The sequence below is a fragment of the Pararge aegeria genome, chromosome 7, assembly GCF_905163445.1.
Source record: "Pararge aegeria chromosome 7, ilParAegt1.1, whole genome shotgun sequence".
Classification (NCBI taxonomy): Eukaryota; Metazoa; Arthropoda; class Insecta; order Lepidoptera; family Nymphalidae; genus Pararge; species Pararge aegeria.
In genome coordinates this window covers 8,139,988-8,157,779 of record NC_053186.1, presented here as the reverse complement: position 1 = coordinate 8,157,779, position 17,792 = coordinate 8,139,988, and the positions used below count along the sequence as shown (strand labels likewise).

General features: G+C 37.5%; 2 protein-coding genes across 6 annotated transcripts in view; one reads left to right on the top strand and one right to left on the bottom strand.

Annotated features, from left to right (window-relative positions):
• LOC120624859 (neurobeachin) overlaps positions 1-17,792 on the bottom strand; it is a 619,299-nt gene that overhangs the window by 2,675 nt on the left and 598,832 nt on the right. For all 5 annotated transcript variants that reach the window (XM_039891595.1, XM_039891597.1, XM_039891596.1 and 2 more), the window contains 9 exons: positions 10,538-10,650; positions 9,855-9,995; positions 4,915-5,034; positions 4,172-4,391; positions 3,724-4,034; positions 2,308-2,431; positions 1,423-1,584; positions 750-879; positions 233-366 (listed from right to left, as the gene is read on the bottom strand). In XM_039891595.1, the coding sequence (XP_039747529.1) occupies positions 233-366; positions 750-879; positions 1,423-1,584; positions 2,308-2,431; positions 3,724-4,034; positions 4,172-4,391; positions 4,915-5,034; positions 9,855-9,995; positions 10,538-10,650 (1,455 nt within the window). The remainder of the gene's footprint in view (positions 1-232; positions 367-749; positions 880-1,422; positions 1,585-2,307; positions 2,432-3,723; positions 4,035-4,171; positions 4,392-4,914; positions 5,035-9,854; positions 9,996-10,537; positions 10,651-17,792) is intronic.
• Positions 14,274-17,792, top strand: part of LOC120624860 (facilitated trehalose transporter Tret1-2 homolog) — a 64,774-nt gene continuing 61,255 nt past the window's right edge. Inside the window, exon 1 of the mRNA XM_039891600.1 lies at positions 14,274-14,501. Coding sequence (XP_039747534.1) covers positions 14,461-14,501 — 41 coding nt within the window. The 5' untranslated portion in view covers positions 14,274-14,460. The remainder of the gene's footprint in view (positions 14,502-17,792) is intronic.

Here is a 17,792-nt window from a genome sequence, read left to right as displayed (position 1 = left end):
ATTTTATTCCACATCTTTTGATTTTAACGTGTCGGAAAAAGGATTTTAAGTTGCTAAAATCATCGGCCATCAACAATCTTCGACAATTAGTAAGAAAGATTTTGATTTTAAAGATGCCGATATGCGCTATGTATATTTTATCTATACTAATAATGCAGCTAACTGTCTAAAAATACATTAAGGCAGATGAATGGTAATCCAAATTGTTTGGTAGCATAAATTGACTACTTACTGACTGATGAGGATATGACCAGTCCAAGTTCAGCTGAAACTAGCACGCCGTTCAGAGGAGCGTCGTGACCCGTCAGGGTGACACGGGGTGCGGGGGTCTCACCTTCACCCACTATTCCTCCATGCCGGGCAGACCTGAATTAAAAGAAAATATGTTTTTGAGTCGGCTATTTATAGAAAATAAAAATATAAATGAATATATACATGAAATAGAGAAGTGGTTGTTGAAGTTTTAATTCTTAAGGTATAAGTATTTGATTTACAGAGGATTATTAGATCTGCCTCGTTACGTAGATTATATCCCATTGACACTTTGCTTCCTCATAGCTTGCACGCATCGCAAAGATTTCGGAATGCCCTTCAGCCTATACAGACAAGAATGCTCGATCTTAGGCTGCGTCATTACTTACCATCATTTTTATTGTAGTCAGGCGCTAGTCTATAAACAAAATATGCAAAACTAATATACGCGACTAATATAACAACAAACGCAAGGTAATTTCTGTGAGCGTACTTACCAGTGCCATAACAATACAGTGCAATCCTCCGAGCCGGACGCGATATAGCAGTCGGACGTGATGTTGCACTCGGAGCGCGATACGCACGTCACCACGCCGTAGTGACCAAATATTATTTGTACTATTTTTGCTGGAAAACAAATATTTTCACATTGTATTAAAGTTTGTTTACTATGGGAGTACCACACAAGCTTATTAATGATAAAGGCACACAATTTGTACGTGTCTGAAAAGTGGCACTACAATATTGAAAAAAAAAACAAGTAAGTATTTTTTAAATCGTATTTAATGTCATATAATAATGTATAATCCAATTCAAATTTAATAGTCAAAAACGTTTTATAAGTGTCTGTACTTTTAGAGCGTTTTTGTGAGGAATTTTACGAAAATTACCATTATTATCAGGCGATTGGGATAACTACATTCGTTATCTTAAAACTAGGAGGATTCCAAACGCGTACAATAAGAACACCAACAACTTAGTTGGGAGTTTTGAAATTAATTTATGAAGTTAGAGCAATTCATAAGCAAGCGTTTTTATCTTTCAAAAAATTCAAAATTCCAAATTTAATTAAAATTAAAATTTCGTACTCTCATTCCAAAATAGTAAAGTAAAACATTTCAGTAAAATAATTTAATTATGATGTATTTATATAAAAAATACATTAGTTACCAGTTTCTGTAGAGAACACGCGGAAGCTGTTGTCCCAAAAGCCGGCGGCGATGAGAAATCGCGAGTCTACTGTCGTCACGAAACAGTTGCTGCGCGCGCGCACTCGTTGCGAGAAGTTGTCGCCCAGCTGACGACGTGACAGTGCTTGTGCGCCGCCCGCCGCTATGAAAACAGTCAACAATTGTAATTCTTCACTAGTTGACGTCACACCACGTCATAGATGGCCTCATATTGTTATTAACAGTCCATCCGAGTAAATATTGTTTATATTTACTGACGATTATGTGTGAATAAATAATTATTGAAAAGGACAGTAATGATTTGATACTGCGTGTTAAAGTGGTTTTGTGAAAAAAGAGTTATGAACATTTTTTTTTTTAGAAAATCCAAATTCGTGACCTTCGCTTGAGGGGCGGTCAAGAACTTCCGAAAGTGCGGTAAATACGCACGTGAAACCCTTACTCTCGTCTATAGGTCTATCGGGGGACATTTGACTTCTTAATGGATTCAAGCCCCACAACAAACCAACCACTTGTGTGTTTCAACCACTTCGTTTACTTAAACAGAGTTTTTAAATCATTATTGTCGGTCCATGTGAGGGTAAGTGGAAAATCCAATCATCGCCTTTAAACACAGCAACACGTCGCAGGGAATGCAATCGCAGGGAATCCTACGTGCTACAAAGTGCCACCCTACTCGTATGTACATCCACCTGAGGCATAGATGTTAAGCGTCAATTTGCTTGTAATTATATCGGCAACTACCTACGCCTTCAGGACCGAAAAACTTCAATATTAGGATGCAGAAGTTAAAGGTATAAAAATAAAAATGAGACGTCTAGAATCTAGTGGAACTTCTACATTAATTGGGTGGTAATCCCCTTACCCCACACAGGGTCCATGAGCAGTGGGTGGTGAGGTGGCGGGTGGTCCGCATGCCTCGCGGGAGCGGAGTGCGCGCAGCCGCCACCCACCCAGCGGTGCGCTGCAAACGCTCGCGCCGCGCTTACCTATGTACAAATTAAAATGTTATAATAAACACCGCTCCATATTTATTCCTTTATTTATATTGTAAGTAGTAGTGCATTCTAGGCATTCTTTCTAGCACAATTCCTGCAATACATTTTGTGTGTAGTCACTAATTTTGACGGCCGATTGGCGCAGTGAGCAGCGACCCTGCTTTCTGAGTCCAAGGTCGTAGGGTCGATTCCCACAACTGGAAAATGTTTGGGTGACAAACATGAATGTTTTTCAGTGTCCGGGTGTTGATATGTATATTAAAAGTATTTATGTATCCTATTCATCAGTCATCTTAGTACCCATAACAAAAGCTACGCTTACTTTAGAGCTAGATGGCGATGTTTGTGTTGTCGTAGTATATTTAGTATTTATTCTTATTATAATTTATTTTACACATCATCATTATCAAAATACAGAATGACAGGAGTTTAGGCCTATGGAATCCACACCCCGCGGGAGAACATTATAGAAAACTATTAGGTCAAGTGTGGATTGGTAGACTTCACACACCTTCGAGAAAATTATGCAGATGTCTGAGGCATGCAGGTTTCCTCACGATGTTTTCCTTCACCGCTAAAGCAAAGCGATATTTTAATTGCTTATATTCAAAACTCTGTAGTAGGCTACTCTGATTATCTGATATGTTAGAGGTGCGTGCCAGAGATAGACCTCGTCGGCTTCCTTTCAAGGTAACATGGATTCATACACAACTAGATGTGACAACTGAAATTCTTACTTGGCCAGTTAGTAAGGTAATTAATTTTGTTATGTTTCTTCGATAGAAATGTTAAAGTTTAGTTTTATTTTAAAATGTAAAGATTAAGTTTTATTTTTTAAATATAAAATTTTTTTTCGTCGGCTTCCTTTCAAGGGGGCCGAGGATCGACTTATGTACACACACTTTACAACAATTCTTGAATGGAATGTTTAAATTGGTTTTAAGTGTTACGAGATTATCTTACTTCATAGAAATTGAACGAGAAAAAAGGAGGCATTGCGCATCTTAGCCCTATAAGCGAATCTTCAGAACAGCTAAACCGATTTCGAAGGGGCTTTTACAGACAGGTTACAAGGAGTCACCTAGCTTATGTCTTGTTTGACCGAAGGGCAGATAATCTAGCTTATCTTTTGTCTCACTTTACGTGAAATGGAATTCCATTTTTATTCTAGTGTATAAAAAACTTCGGGAAGTCTTAAATAAAATACAAAAAAGTGAACTTCTGCTTCTTTCAAGCAACCCACGTCAGTCATTCGTTAAGTGTTACAATAAAAGATCACTTACAGTCACAGCAGCGGGCATAGCCAACTGCGGGTAAGTATTCGCCGATACATGAACCACAGCTGCATTGGAAGGCAGCTTCAGTCTCAAGCAGACATCATCGGGTGCCGCGGCGAACATCAATGGTGCCAGATGCATTGTGGATGCCCTCGGTGGATGGGGTTCACTTAAAAGCTGCGCAGGAGTTTGGCCGAAGCTTCGGATCTGGTCCTCTATTGCTGCCCGGGTTATTGGGTCTGTGATTTGGTCTAATCGAACTCCACCTTCATATGTGAGGTAGTAAAATACGTTTGTCGCGCGCACTGCTTCGGGACCTGTGGATAGCAAAAACTGACTGTTTAAAGGGTTTTCCAAGGAAAGTACTATATGTTAAAGCCCTAAAAAGGAAAGGAAGTTAAAAATATGTTCTTAAAGTCCGTGTGATATTTAACGCTTTTTCTTGAAATCTTACCTCTTTGTTTATAACCAAAGATCAAATCGATCCACTGGTGAAGCTGACAGCTCACGAATTCAGACTCCAGCGCCATGCGGTTAATCCTAACGAATTCTTCAGCAGAGGAAGCCCATGGCGGAAGGATGACGTCTCCCGAGGGTGAGTCTGGTATGCCCAGTTTATACCCCGAGCTGTTTACTAACATTTCCGGTAGGAAGAACAGTTCTGGTATCAGCTCCTGAAAGAGAAGTTTGAATGTTAAATTAATTTATGTGCCTAAAAGTTAAATTCAGATGGGAATTTGGTTTCAGTAATGAAAATTATACTGTCATTTGCTAGATTAAACAAACGGCGTAAACCCGTGTCAAGTAGCAGCAAGACCGGTACAATCAGTGTAGCCCTGCGTTGACCAACCCAAGTGTCTAGAGTGGTCATAACTAGACATAACCTTGAATGGTTAACTCGTAGAAAATTGCAGGCCTTGTTATACCAGAATTTTTTAGTTTAGGTTAAAGCGAGGGATGTTAAAAATCACCTGCATTTTATCATCAATTATCGTCAGTGTAGTGTAAAAACGAAAAAGACCAATTGATTCCTCTTCAAGGTTTCATTTTAGTTAATCACATATTTTAGCTTGATTAACTAACCTTGATCCTTGATCTATCAAAACATCACGATCTCTAGATTAGAGCGATCCCGTCACGATATTCCTAGATAGAAGTCAGGTTCATGACTTTTCGTCACTAAAATATGGGACTAACCTTAACATCAGAAGTGTCTCGCTGGCAGTTCTTCCACGAGAGTGCGATGGATGAAAACAATCGGTTAGGATGGTCGAATTTGCCACCATGTAGTGCCAGGAACATTGTCGTCATTGGCTCCTGCGGAATAAAACATTGTTGTTATTAAGAAGGCAAATTTGGTGATGAATTTACCCGAGGTCACCATACCTATACAGCCTTAAGGCATCGAAAAATGTTTGTGCTATAATGACACAAGAGATTGTTGACTGGTTATTAAGTACCGTAACGAAGATCACAGAAGAATTGGCAAAGATGTGAATTTGTGGAATGAAATTCGTTTATTTTAAAATTTTAAAATTTTCGAGACAAAAACTTACTAACATTTTAAAAAAATATTATGTGAAAGAGTTGATCAAATTACTTAAATCATAATGTTACAATAACACTTATAACCAAAATAATTACTGAAAAGGACTTTCAAGGACAACCGCGGTGAAATGTCTCGCAAGAGTTTTTTGCACTTAGCCCCCCTGTAAAGGGAAAAAATATTATCTCTCTATTAGAGCTAGAGCTTTGGTGCTATATCCCGGATAGGAGATGAGGCCAATGTATCAACGCATGTTGCGTTGAACAAAAGCGCCCGTCCAGGTTTCTAGGGAACCAGCGCCAATCCATCATGTCTCTTACCGTCATCCCGGCTTATTCATAATGGCTCAATGAGAGCAGGAACATCTATGGTGGCAAGAGCCCTTTTGATCGTGCCATTATACTTGATTTTGAATAACACGCTTTCTATTTCCATAACATTCAAAAATGTCTACACTTTTGCCCGTACACGGGAGCCGTCGCATCGTATTTCGCGTTTACGCACATCTGTTGCGACGTATAAGCACGCACGGTGCAATTGTTTTGACGTCGTTCGCGTCTACTTAATGTTACAAGTAATTTAGTATGATCGGTGTACGGCCCACAAGGGTGAGGTATGCTTTGATGCATATTACATACTTACTGTTTAGTCTAAAAGTGTTCGTTGTTACCTTTTATGAAAATAATTTTAGTTATAAATTATTAATATTAATAGAAGGCTAAGGAAGTTTGAAACTATGTTTAGCTAAATCGTGTATTAAATTATATTTCTGTTAAAATGTAATAGTGACTTAGCAATCGAACTAAACAATTTTATTTAATAATTATCACCATCATCATATCAACCTATTACCGGCCCACTACAGGGCAAGGGTCACCTCCCACATTGATAAGGGGTTAAGGCCGTAGTCCACCACGCTGGCCCAGTGCGTATTGGTGGACTTATTTAATACAATATGGATAATTTGAATTGCTTGTGAGATACGTTGTGTTTTCATGCAATGGCCGAGTCAATCTATTTTATTTAAACATATTTAGCTTTTTAATATTAATATGGTCACTATAAGATGTTGTTATGTTAGCTAACTACGAAATACTGATGTAACAGACTTGGTATTACATGGATCTCACAACTTTTTACAGTGAAAGAACTGAGTTGCCAGAACTGAGTTCTTGTAAAAGTTTTGTTTTATATGGTTTTATTATATTGTAATGAAATAAGTACATCCTAAAAAATGACTTTGATCGCTTGAAATTTTTGGTATTTCATGTAACACAAGTCCCAGTGAATTTGTATGTTTGTATTTTTCTATCCCCTTTGCCATTAGGGTTTTTTCTTTCCGTGCGATATCTTTAACTTCTTTTGTTTTCAGTGTGTTAGTGTGTTATAGGTTTTTGTTATTTGAAGGAATGTTAAATTAAAATATATTTTTTTACCTGTGACTTTATATATTAAACATACTACATAAAGACAAAATATGAAGAATCCAAGAAAAAAGTTGTAGCGCGTTCACGTAAACTCACCAGATACTTACTTAAAATTGAATTAGCTTATAATATTATTGTCTGTAGACTACATAGTGTAGCTACCTCTCTCTACCCTCGTATGCTCGCCCATTAAACTTAATTGTATCATATTTAAGAGCGATTCGGACGGGCACATAAATCACGCATTTTTTGTGAGCTTTCTGGTGTGAAAATGAACGAATGTTGCGTTGTGTCCTCCCCGGGTTTATAAATCATTTGCGCGAGAGACACACTTCATTACGCTTTTAATTTTACGATGCACGCGCTATCAAAGGGCTCTGCCAGAGTATATAAATGATATGATAGAAGATCGAAAGTACTACGCTTACTAGAAGTTAAATGTCACCATAGGCAAACGAGACAAGTTGCTTATCGTAAAATTCGTGGTGGCCGACGCTCTATCAGTAAATTAAAAGTAAGTAGTTTATGAAATTATGACATAAAAAAGGAGTATTTCAATACATGAGTAGACCTTACTATATTACTGCGTATACTGGTCATTGAACAAACCAAATGGCATGAAGTTATTGGTGCTAAAAAGTTAAAAGAGCACCAAAAACAAACGTGCGGGCGCAAGAGATAACCTTGTATTGCTGACTTGACAGTAGGGGTTACGCCTCAGGTTGATGGACAAGGGTTGGCAGTTTGGCCGTATTCCTTGCATGTCTCGCGAAGTATTGATCTGTTTATTGGCGTGGTATTCCACTTTCCATCAGGTGGGCCATCTGCTTAGTCTGTCAATTATTACGACGTAGGCATCCGCTAAGAAAGGATTTTTGAAACGGTTAAATGGGGGATGAAAGTTTGTATAAAATTCTTCATTTATCAATTTATTTTCCAAGTTACAAACATGAAAACTTGATTTTAGGTTTTCGATTAAAAATAAAGTAAACGTGTTTCATAAATTATAAAAATAGGGGATGAAAATTTTTATGAAGGTTTCTAATTTTTTAAGTAATTTGCGTTCATACTTTTCTATTAGCAGCAAGACATTTTTTTAAACCTTTGAAGTTAAAATTTATCAAATCAAAAATTGAACTTAACGTGGGCGAAGCCGCGGGCCAAAGCAAGTTAATGATAAAAATACGACGTTTTTATACATTGTCCTTACTGGAAGTAAGTATTCTAACAGATGGCAAGAAACCGGTTAAAGAGCGGTTCGATATATTGCCAAATAAAGTTGGTAGGTACGCACATAGTTTTATAACAGTAGCAATAAGGCTGCACTTAGCAAATATGACACGAATATTACATTATGACGTGTCTTACATAAATCTTTGTATTTCTTCAGGCTAGTTCGACTTACGTTATGTTTACACACCATTAACAGATGTTATTTAATGATAGATATAGTAGAGTAACGTTACTATACTTTTCCGTTTATTTAGAGTTTAAAGAGACTTCACTGGCTCTACATGTTGGGAATTCGAAAAACGAATGAGGTCGTTAAAATAACTTTTCATTTATTATATAAAAAATGGCTTTATATACTTATTGGTAAGATTATATCTTACCAACAAGTATATAAAGCGTTTATCCTATATACTGGACAATCTACCATCATTTAGATTAGGTATAGACTAAAAACGTGCTCTCGAAAAAATTACCCGTATTCTCGTTATTGTGGGGTTATAATCATCTATAGCTTATTAAGCCCCCTCTCTCCTTTGTAATATCATAAACCCACCAAGCTGTTCCAATGCAGGTTGGCGGGCTCCTAAAGATTATTACATATAAGTGTTGTTTACTGGGACGGCGGGACCAACGCCTTCCAGAGACACCTCGAATTTCCTAACTGGCGGGCTGGTACTTACTGAGATCTTTTTAACTGAAAATCTCACAACAAATTTTTGGCACTAACACGAATCAAACCAAAAACCTCGTGATCCATATAACCTGCCAACCACTAGACCAAGGAGGCAGGTCAGGCGGTAGTAGAGGCAGTAGGTAAAATACGAAAATAAAAATTACAGTTTATAAAAGCCCCTCTTACACTAATACCACACCCTCGCCAGTCATCTTAATGGCGCTTTCAGTGTGCTTTATTAAGACAATCCCGTTTCTAAATCCGTCCGAATTGCCCTGAAATCATTAGCGCGACAAAAACGAAATGGAAATGGAATACAATTGAAATGAAAATAATTAACACGTTGCCTTCATCCATTATTTGTATCCAACGCGTCAAGAATGCGCGGTATCTTGAATTGAATCATCATAAAGTCTGACAAAGAGAATTACTAGGTTTGACTCGATGGAGGAAATGTCTCTTAATTTTGTAGAAGAACGTTTTCTGTTCTTTACAATGGCACTGAAAGAATCAAAGGATTTTATTATTATTATTGTTTATCTCTTTATTTGTATACCACAACATTAACATATACAAAATAAAAACAGAAAGAAAGGAGTAGTATACAAAAGGCGGCCTTATCACTTGATAGCGACAGGCAACTTTTGAATTAGGAAAAAAAAGAAGAATAGACTGCTGGCGGTACAAATTTTTAAAATACATACATGTGAATAACTGCACACTAATAGATCAAAAGTACATAATAATAAAAATAAACTAATATATATACTAAGAACAACACCTACATATTTAAATACTTTAACATAATATTAAATGAGTAACTATATACATGCTATTAATAGTCGTCGACAATTTAATGGGTCTTAACGGCTTTTTTTTAAATATGGCCAGTGATTTGGACCGTCGTATGCTCATTGGAAGCGCATTCCATTGGAGATAGATTATAGGTTTAAAAAAAATGTCATCACCCAGTGTTTATAACCTGTTTGTTTTGTATTTATAATTGACGGGCCAAGCAGATGGTACCTGCGGAGTGGTGAAGTGGAAACCCATCGCCTATACATTTCGCAGGGCATGCAAAGAATACGTCCTGTAACATGTCTCCCTATGTCCATCAACTAAGGTCGTTCGCTGGACTGGTTCAGAGGGACTCAAGAAGCAAGTTTATTCTACCAGTGTTTTACTTATGCCCTCTGGACTTCAAAGCACTGGTAGCTTCAACAAGTAAAAGCACAATGAAGGTAATGAACGGACTTACGATTCTTATAAGCCAGTTGAGCACGAAGGCAGCAGTCGAGTAGTGGGTGCCGTAGTGGAAGGGGGGTGTTGACTCGTGCTCCCATGTATTGTAGCGCTCCTCGAAGTAGGCTCGGCGGCTTGGGTTCAACGCGCCGATTGGCTGTTAGGGTTTAAACAATAACAATGACATGAAGAATTTAAAACCGGATATACACAATGCATTGGAATTTTACGTCTGACGCACACGACGCACGAAATGAAATGTGATCATACAATTTTACTCTTATTAATTCTAACCAAAAAAAATATCAAATCGCTACCTAAGAAGTTTTACTTGAAAAACTAAATTATTGTGTGTTATGTTTTCAAGATCCTTAGCTTATTTAAAATCGCACTGGTGGACTAAGGCCTGCTCTATTATACGACATTGGGATTGAGAGCTTTTTGGACCAGCGAAAAGCGTGAGGTCCAAGGATGGCTGGGCTAACGAATGTTACGAGTAACATTCCTTGAATTAGGAAATGAACTACTGTTGAGCTGATTACAAGTACAGCGATTCCAGTCCTCCAGTAACGTGATTTGTTGTTGTCAGTAGGTATATGAAGATGAGTCTGTTTCGGGGTATAGCAAATAAAGCTTAATTTTCATTTGGTTAGTTTTAGCAAGCGCTGATTGTTGGTGGAATAAAGAAATGTAACCTACCTTGGACAGATCCCTGTAGTTGGAGGGCTGGCTGAGATCCAGCTCCTCGCTCTCGTAGTTAGTGAGCACCCAGGGGAACACCGGGTACTGGTTCAAGTCGTTGTAAGTGCGACCTGCCGACAAAAACATCATCATACACACCAACATACATATAAGACTCCTATTTTCGCTTCAGCGGTTATAAAACCTTGCAAGCAATAGGTTCTAATACTTATTATATACTAGCTGTTGCCCACGACTTCGTCCGCTTTTGTTTTTGTTTTCGAACGACATGTGCCTATTTAGGATAGCTAAGACTGGTGTAAAATCGTCAAACACTTTCGTCCCCTCTCTTAAGAGAACTGAGCTTAATTTCGGGATAAAAAACATCCTATATTACTTCTTATACAGGATTCGTGATGATCGGTTTAGTAGTTTTTGCATGAAAGCGTAACAAACAAACTTACATTCACATTTATAATATTAGTAGGGATGTTTAAGTGTCGCTGTTTCTTTGTTTCTCACTTACTTATGTTCAGCTCAACCACGGGACCGATGCGTCCTGGAGATTTTAACTTTAGCCCAACTTGTATCTTAGAAAAGCGCCCGGATAATTTATACCGACAAAAATAAATTGATCAGAAAATGCTCGTCAAAGAATACGAATCTAGTCCATTATTATCATTTCTAGAAATAGGTCTTTTATAGGGACTCCTTAAATCCAGGGTCTAGCTACTTGCGTGCGCTACCCACGTGTGTTCCCTGGGAATTAAAAGTAAGCAGACAAAAACGCGGACGACGCGAAGTCGCTGTCAAGTAACGGCAGTTTTTTTAATATACTTTTTGTCTTGCAAATTCTCAGTAAGTCTTCTGGTATTAATCAAATCCACAATACCATTGTTTCGATAACCAGGTCTGGACAAAAATATTGGTTATAGCGCTGAAGACATTATATGTATCGAGTAGGTTTCTCTTAGTATTTCTTCAGGCTTGTTTGCTTCACGTTATGTAAACATAACGTGAGCCAAACAAGCCTGACGGTGCCAACACGGTGTGTTATCAGACGTTATTTAATGATATTGTTATAAGATACTGTGCATTCATGTAATAGTTAGTATTGTTAGTATGCGAAAGGTGAAGCGATGTTTTTAACACTTGCGTCCATAGCGGGCTACCTGTTAGGGGCAATACCCCTAGTCGATTACTACGCGAAATTGCACTGGAACGCTAAATCGTGTAGCGGCGCGTCGTTGTCAGTGGGGTAGTAACTCGCTACTGCTGAAGTCCCAACACACCAGACTAGAGATAATTCAGAAATTCGAAACAGATCGAACCCGGGAACTTTACTTAAAACCACATCGCTCACCACTGCGCCAAAAGATTCTTGAAAATTGTACCGAAATTGGGAATATACATGAGGGTTTCGAGGTAACTGCTTGGTTTGTGTTGTCGTTCTCATTTTAGATTTCGGTGACTACCTATAACGAAGTTCTGTATTCGATTCCCCGGTCGGGACAAATATTTTTGGATATTAGGTTTCTATGAAATTATCAGGCTCTCCGCTTAGCAGAAATTCTCCCACAATGACCCCCTCCCCCGCATGCTGGCCCTTTTGATCAACGAAGACTGTCCTCCCAAACGAGCTCTATGGCATGCTGAACAGAAAATACCCCGCCCCTCGCATCTGGGCTCTAACTACTTACGACTTTCGGAAAATACCTATGACCCTGACATACGTAATTGAAAACAAAACGGACTTCACTCGTCCATTTGTTGGAAACCTAGTTTAATAGTCCATATTATGAACCTACAATTAAAGACAAACAACTACTATCATTTAATTATTAAGTAACAACAGTAATCGTCGCCGTTCTTAATTAAAAACAAATTAATGAAAATAAATAGATGAGAAAATGCTCGTCAAGGATTATAAATCTCCATTATTATTGTATATATACACATAGGTCGTTTATGGAGATTCTTTTAATTCCTGCGTCTTTTTGTCGTTGTCCTTGTACTTCATAAGCACTTTTGAAACGTCAAGTGTGTTTGTTTGCTCTCTGAACGCGGTTGTAGAGTCACTTGTCTACTACCGGTTTTGAAAGCAGATCAGAAGAAGAAGAAGTCTTTGTTGCACATACAAATAGAAAGCCAGGTTAACAAAAAAAAAATCAGCATAATACCCCCTTCTCAACTAGCGTTGTACTTATTATTGGTAGTATTTAACTACTAGTTCAAAGAAGTCACAACGATTCCTATTATTGAAGGTAGTTAAAAAACTACTGTACAAAGAAGAAACGCAACGAATTGAGATCGACCGCCTTTTTCGAATGACGGTAAAAACCCCACTATTAAAACAAAGTGAATAAAACTGTAGTTGACTAAGGATGGATTGACAAATGGTTGCGCTAATCACCCACCATGGTAAGGTCGAGTCGGAAACGTCATTGTGGTTGCCGGTAAGGTCGAGAGAAATTCGACCTAAATTGGTGTTGGTAAATAGTATTTTATAGTGCACTTTGGTGAATATTCAATTACTTAGTTGGCATTACGCCGTTTTTGGAATACCTATACATTGTGAAGCTCTATTATATCCATTCCAAAGGAACGGAAGCTAGTTTTATAACTATCAACATCATTATCAACCAATGGACCTATTTTTCTGGTCATAATATGTCTGTTGTAGTGATATTCAAATAACGCAGTCTTGTACCGCTTGTGACCAAGTGACTAGTCCAGCTTGGCCTTATGCTACTATTTTCCCAAAAAATGTCTCTATGCAAACAATTAAGATAATCCGTTTGTCTTTTTCTAGGCCGAGCCAAAAAAACATAATATATTATTAGTAGGGTTCTTCGTGTTCAGACGTATCTAGTGTGTTCATCCGACACCTATCTATGATGCCCAGTGGTGTGCACTCCATATATGCACAAAAGCACTGCATACCCTAACATTGATATATAACTCGAATAGGAGGAGAATTTGTGCCGTTTTATGCAATTTTCCTGCTGTATGCATACCCTGGTAAGAAACCCAATGCACGCCACTGATGATGCCATTGTACCTAATTCCATCAAAAAATTAACAATTGGTAACAGTATTGATATCGCTGGACCATGTATATCTCTTTGTGCTCTCTGGTTCAAAAACTTATTGAACAAATTTTGCTAAAAATTGGTGGGTAATGGTTGCTGCGTGAAAAGATGACAAATATGCAAAAAAATGTTTTTTTGCATTAGATTTAAGGTTAATAGAAGTCGGTCGTAGGTAAGAATTCCGCTTTTACCTTCTCTTTTTATGTCTCGGGGAATTAAATCGCCGTAACCGCCACCGTTTTTGTTTTCGAACAAATGAAGGTATACATCATATATTACATCATTGTACATTTTGTAAGTGTCCCACAGCTGGGCAAAAGCTGAAGCTTCGTCTATCACAGAAGAGACGAATTTAGAGTTTGAAACCTCCACGCTGCTCACATGCGGGCTCAATAAAATATACATAGAGTGATAATAGATCTAACAAAAAAATCCAATATCTTTTGCATACATCGTGTAAAAGTAACAAGTTATTTCGAATGCATTCGGCCTGCACTTTGACCGACCGCAAACGCCAGCACGAAATGTTTGCGTTTGTCACACAAGACCGCTTATCGGCTGGCCCACTGACAGTCTCAGTAGACCTATTGTTGTTTTCACGTGACCCGCCTTCTCATTTCCCATCTGATACTCGACCATTCGTCAAACGAGTGTCTACTTTCGCAGACGCGGCCACGCCTAATGATCACCACTTTGTAAATTATAAATAAGGATAAAAAAACCGAAAAAGAAAAACGTTCACACAAAGTGAGAGTGTTTCTGAACGAACAATTTTGTAATTGGAATGACGTCTAAGTTTACGCGCAGGAAAATTACTTTTGTATCTGTGCATGTGATGTGTCAAGTGATATGCGCAGACTGCGTGTGCGTATTGTGAGAATGATAAAAAGGTAAGTTTATTTAATTGGTTTCACGGCACTGGATTCCAATCCGTCGAGTCGAGTCTTAAATGAAAAAAATAGGTCCCTAGGTAAATAAAAATTATCAATAAGTAAGAAACCGTTAGATAGGTAAATCTTGGGAAATAAACAAACAAAAGACATTTTTTGCGTGGCTATAGATAGTTTGTCGTTGTAATCGCCTGATGCACGCAATTTCCGATGTCACTGACCTTCTGCAATCAAATTGTAAATAGAATATAGCCTAGAGATAACCCTGCTAAGTATAGGAGTTCAGGAATATTAAGGTATAATAGTGTCTTGCTGACCATTCGCAGCTGTGGAACGACTAATGGCGAGTGCATTGCAATGCAATTGTCCTTGCTGCAGTCGCTAACTTTTGTATGACGACACGCACACTACCAGAATCAGTGAAAAAAAATACTAGCCATAAGGTTTAAATTTGCGTGTGTAAAATTTGCGTATTATCTTAAATAGTTTAAATTAGATAATTCATCGGGCATCATTTAATTAAAAAAAGAACTTTTTGGATATGAAATTTCGCATCATAAGTATTTTTTTGGCTCGCTCGCCTATTGACCCATTTGATCGCTCGCTGAATTCATTTCTGCGAATTTAAGAAACCGATAAAGTGTTTTAAGTAGAATAGACTGTGAAACGGTAGTTTTTTTAACGTGTTTGAAAAACCAATTAGGAAACTGTGAATCGAATCCATAACCATATGACCCTCACCATTGAACCAAAGAAGCAGTTAAAGTATGATTTATATTTCAGAAATTTCGTAAAGCTAAGAATAAATACCTAGGGTATAACTACCTATCTTCAGGGTTTTAATATCAGCCATTTGACTTAATCCTAAAATGCCGTACTAAATATATAGATGGACCAGAACGTTAGGAAACCGCAAATGGTACAGCAATTAATCTGTGGCAATAGTCAACAGAGAGGCATAGAATGCAGTTGTATTCTTGTGCAAATTTGATGATTTACTTACTAACCTACCTTTTTACCTTTTTAATGTTTTATTAAGAAACTAGCTGTCCGCCCCGCACGGGTGCAATCTAGATATTAGTATCTATGAACAGGACTGATAACCAATACTATTCAATAGTACAATAATTTAATCTATCACGTAACTTTTAGCTAAAGTCTGCAATATACTTAGCGCAAAAAATATGTTTGTTAGGACATAGATTACAAGTCTTTGAATTTCATTACTCTATTCTAAATGCATTGCACGTTTACTGCATATTAACATAACACTTGAATCACTAGCTATTGCTGAAAACTGCATTTAAATTCGTAGTTTTATAGATCTAAGAGTAGGTACAAAGAGCGGGAGAGACTTTGTTTTATGCTATAATATATAAAGTATTTTTACACTATTATAATCATTACTAATATGCACCTATTACTAGTCTAATGCCTCTTCTAAACCTAGGCATCGCCTAAATCGAATGCCTAACGATTTAGGATCTCCTAAATCGTTAGGCATCTATGGAAAAAAAACGTTTCACCTACTCTTAGGTGATAACTATTCGTTAACGGTTCATGTATGCCTAGAAATCTCCTTAGATCAATGCGTGCCCGGTATCGAACTCAGTCCCCAAAGCTTTAATGCCGGAGTCCAAAGCTTAAGCCACTCGGCTCTCACCGCTTACGTACTTAGTTTTGGCTTATTTTCAAACAGTAACTTTGCACGTACTCATTGTATAAAAGTTATGACATAAGACATTATCGTGCCATCACTATGGCGCGGGTGAGGCAACACACACTCCTATTAGCGAATATTACGTTGGAGACAAAACGGTCATTTCCTTCCTCATTACCAGCTATCGCAAATGGCTTGGTACCACTAATGAATTGATTGCCAATTCTTTCCTTGAATACAGTTTTGTAGGTATTTTTTGAACACTTAATATGCTCTTTTTACCACACTTAGACGATGCAAGGGTTATTTAAAGGTGAGTGACTATTTCAAAGGAAAATAATGATATAAGGAATCATCGAATTTTCGCAAAAACTTAAAACGATTTCAAAGAAGCGGGTAGTTTGAAACTATGAGTTTTCTCAATCCGCAATTATACGAGTACGAATTGGTTATATGCATTAATTACCCAATAAACGTACCCTAACTTTAGATTTTATTAACAGAGTTAAGAAAGAAATCCAAACCAAATCTTTCTTCGTTTCTAAAAATACGATCTTAGGTTCTATGTTTTTCACAGACTGGATTTGCCTAAGAAATGTATCGAAATATACATATACATATATATTTAGATATATATGTGTGTGTATGTAGATGGATACATTGCGCATGCTGTATGAATCCAACCCAAAGGACAGCAGTCCCAGGACTTTGAGACCCATAGTCAAGCATGCTGACCACAAGAAAAAAAAAGTCAATTAAACAATAATTATTACCACAATTTTTCTTTTCTTTCTAATATACCTAATTATAATTATGTCTTTGTTGTCCTTCCTTTTCTTTCTCAATAATATAATCACTAGACAACTTATTGCTTACTAAACGTTTTATATTACAAGTAACGTAATTATACAGAAACAAAAAAGGCCGTCAATCCGAGAAACTTGATCAACCTTACAGTTTTTCACCTAATTATAGGTATCTTATTATTCAGGAGGTCGAAAGGGTACTTAAGTGTCAATTAAATTATCATCCTCAACTGATGCAATAACAATTGATATCTTTAAAAATAGTTAGTTCTTCTTGAATATTCATTTTAGAAATGTTTCATTGTTTAAGGAAAGAGCAGGTTCCTTACCCATTTTTTATTTGATAATTATTTTATCCTAATTCCTAATAATATTATAAATGTGAAAGTGTGCATGTTTGTTACTCAATCACGCAAAAACGGCTGAAAGGATTTGGGTGCAATTTTGCATGCATGTAGCCTTTGACATGGAAAATAACTACTTATAGGAAACTTTTATCCCGGGAAATACGATAGTTCCCGCGGGAATAAAAACCTTAATCCATGCGAACCGAATCCGCGAATGCGGGTATCAGCTAGTATTCTATAAATCTTGCTTTAGGGCAAAGGATTTCACTCTCATTGAATTTAAACCGAAAATGTATGGACTTAGATCCAGGATAATCATTATCAGCCTATTCTCGCCACGGTAGTGGTTACGCACCTCTCTCATAGGATGGTTTCAGAAAAATAGACCCACCGTGTTGCTTCACTGCGGGTTAGCGGGATTAACATTTTACCGGTGTATGGGCCTCATAAGAACGCTCAGAATCACTCAGCGGGCGAT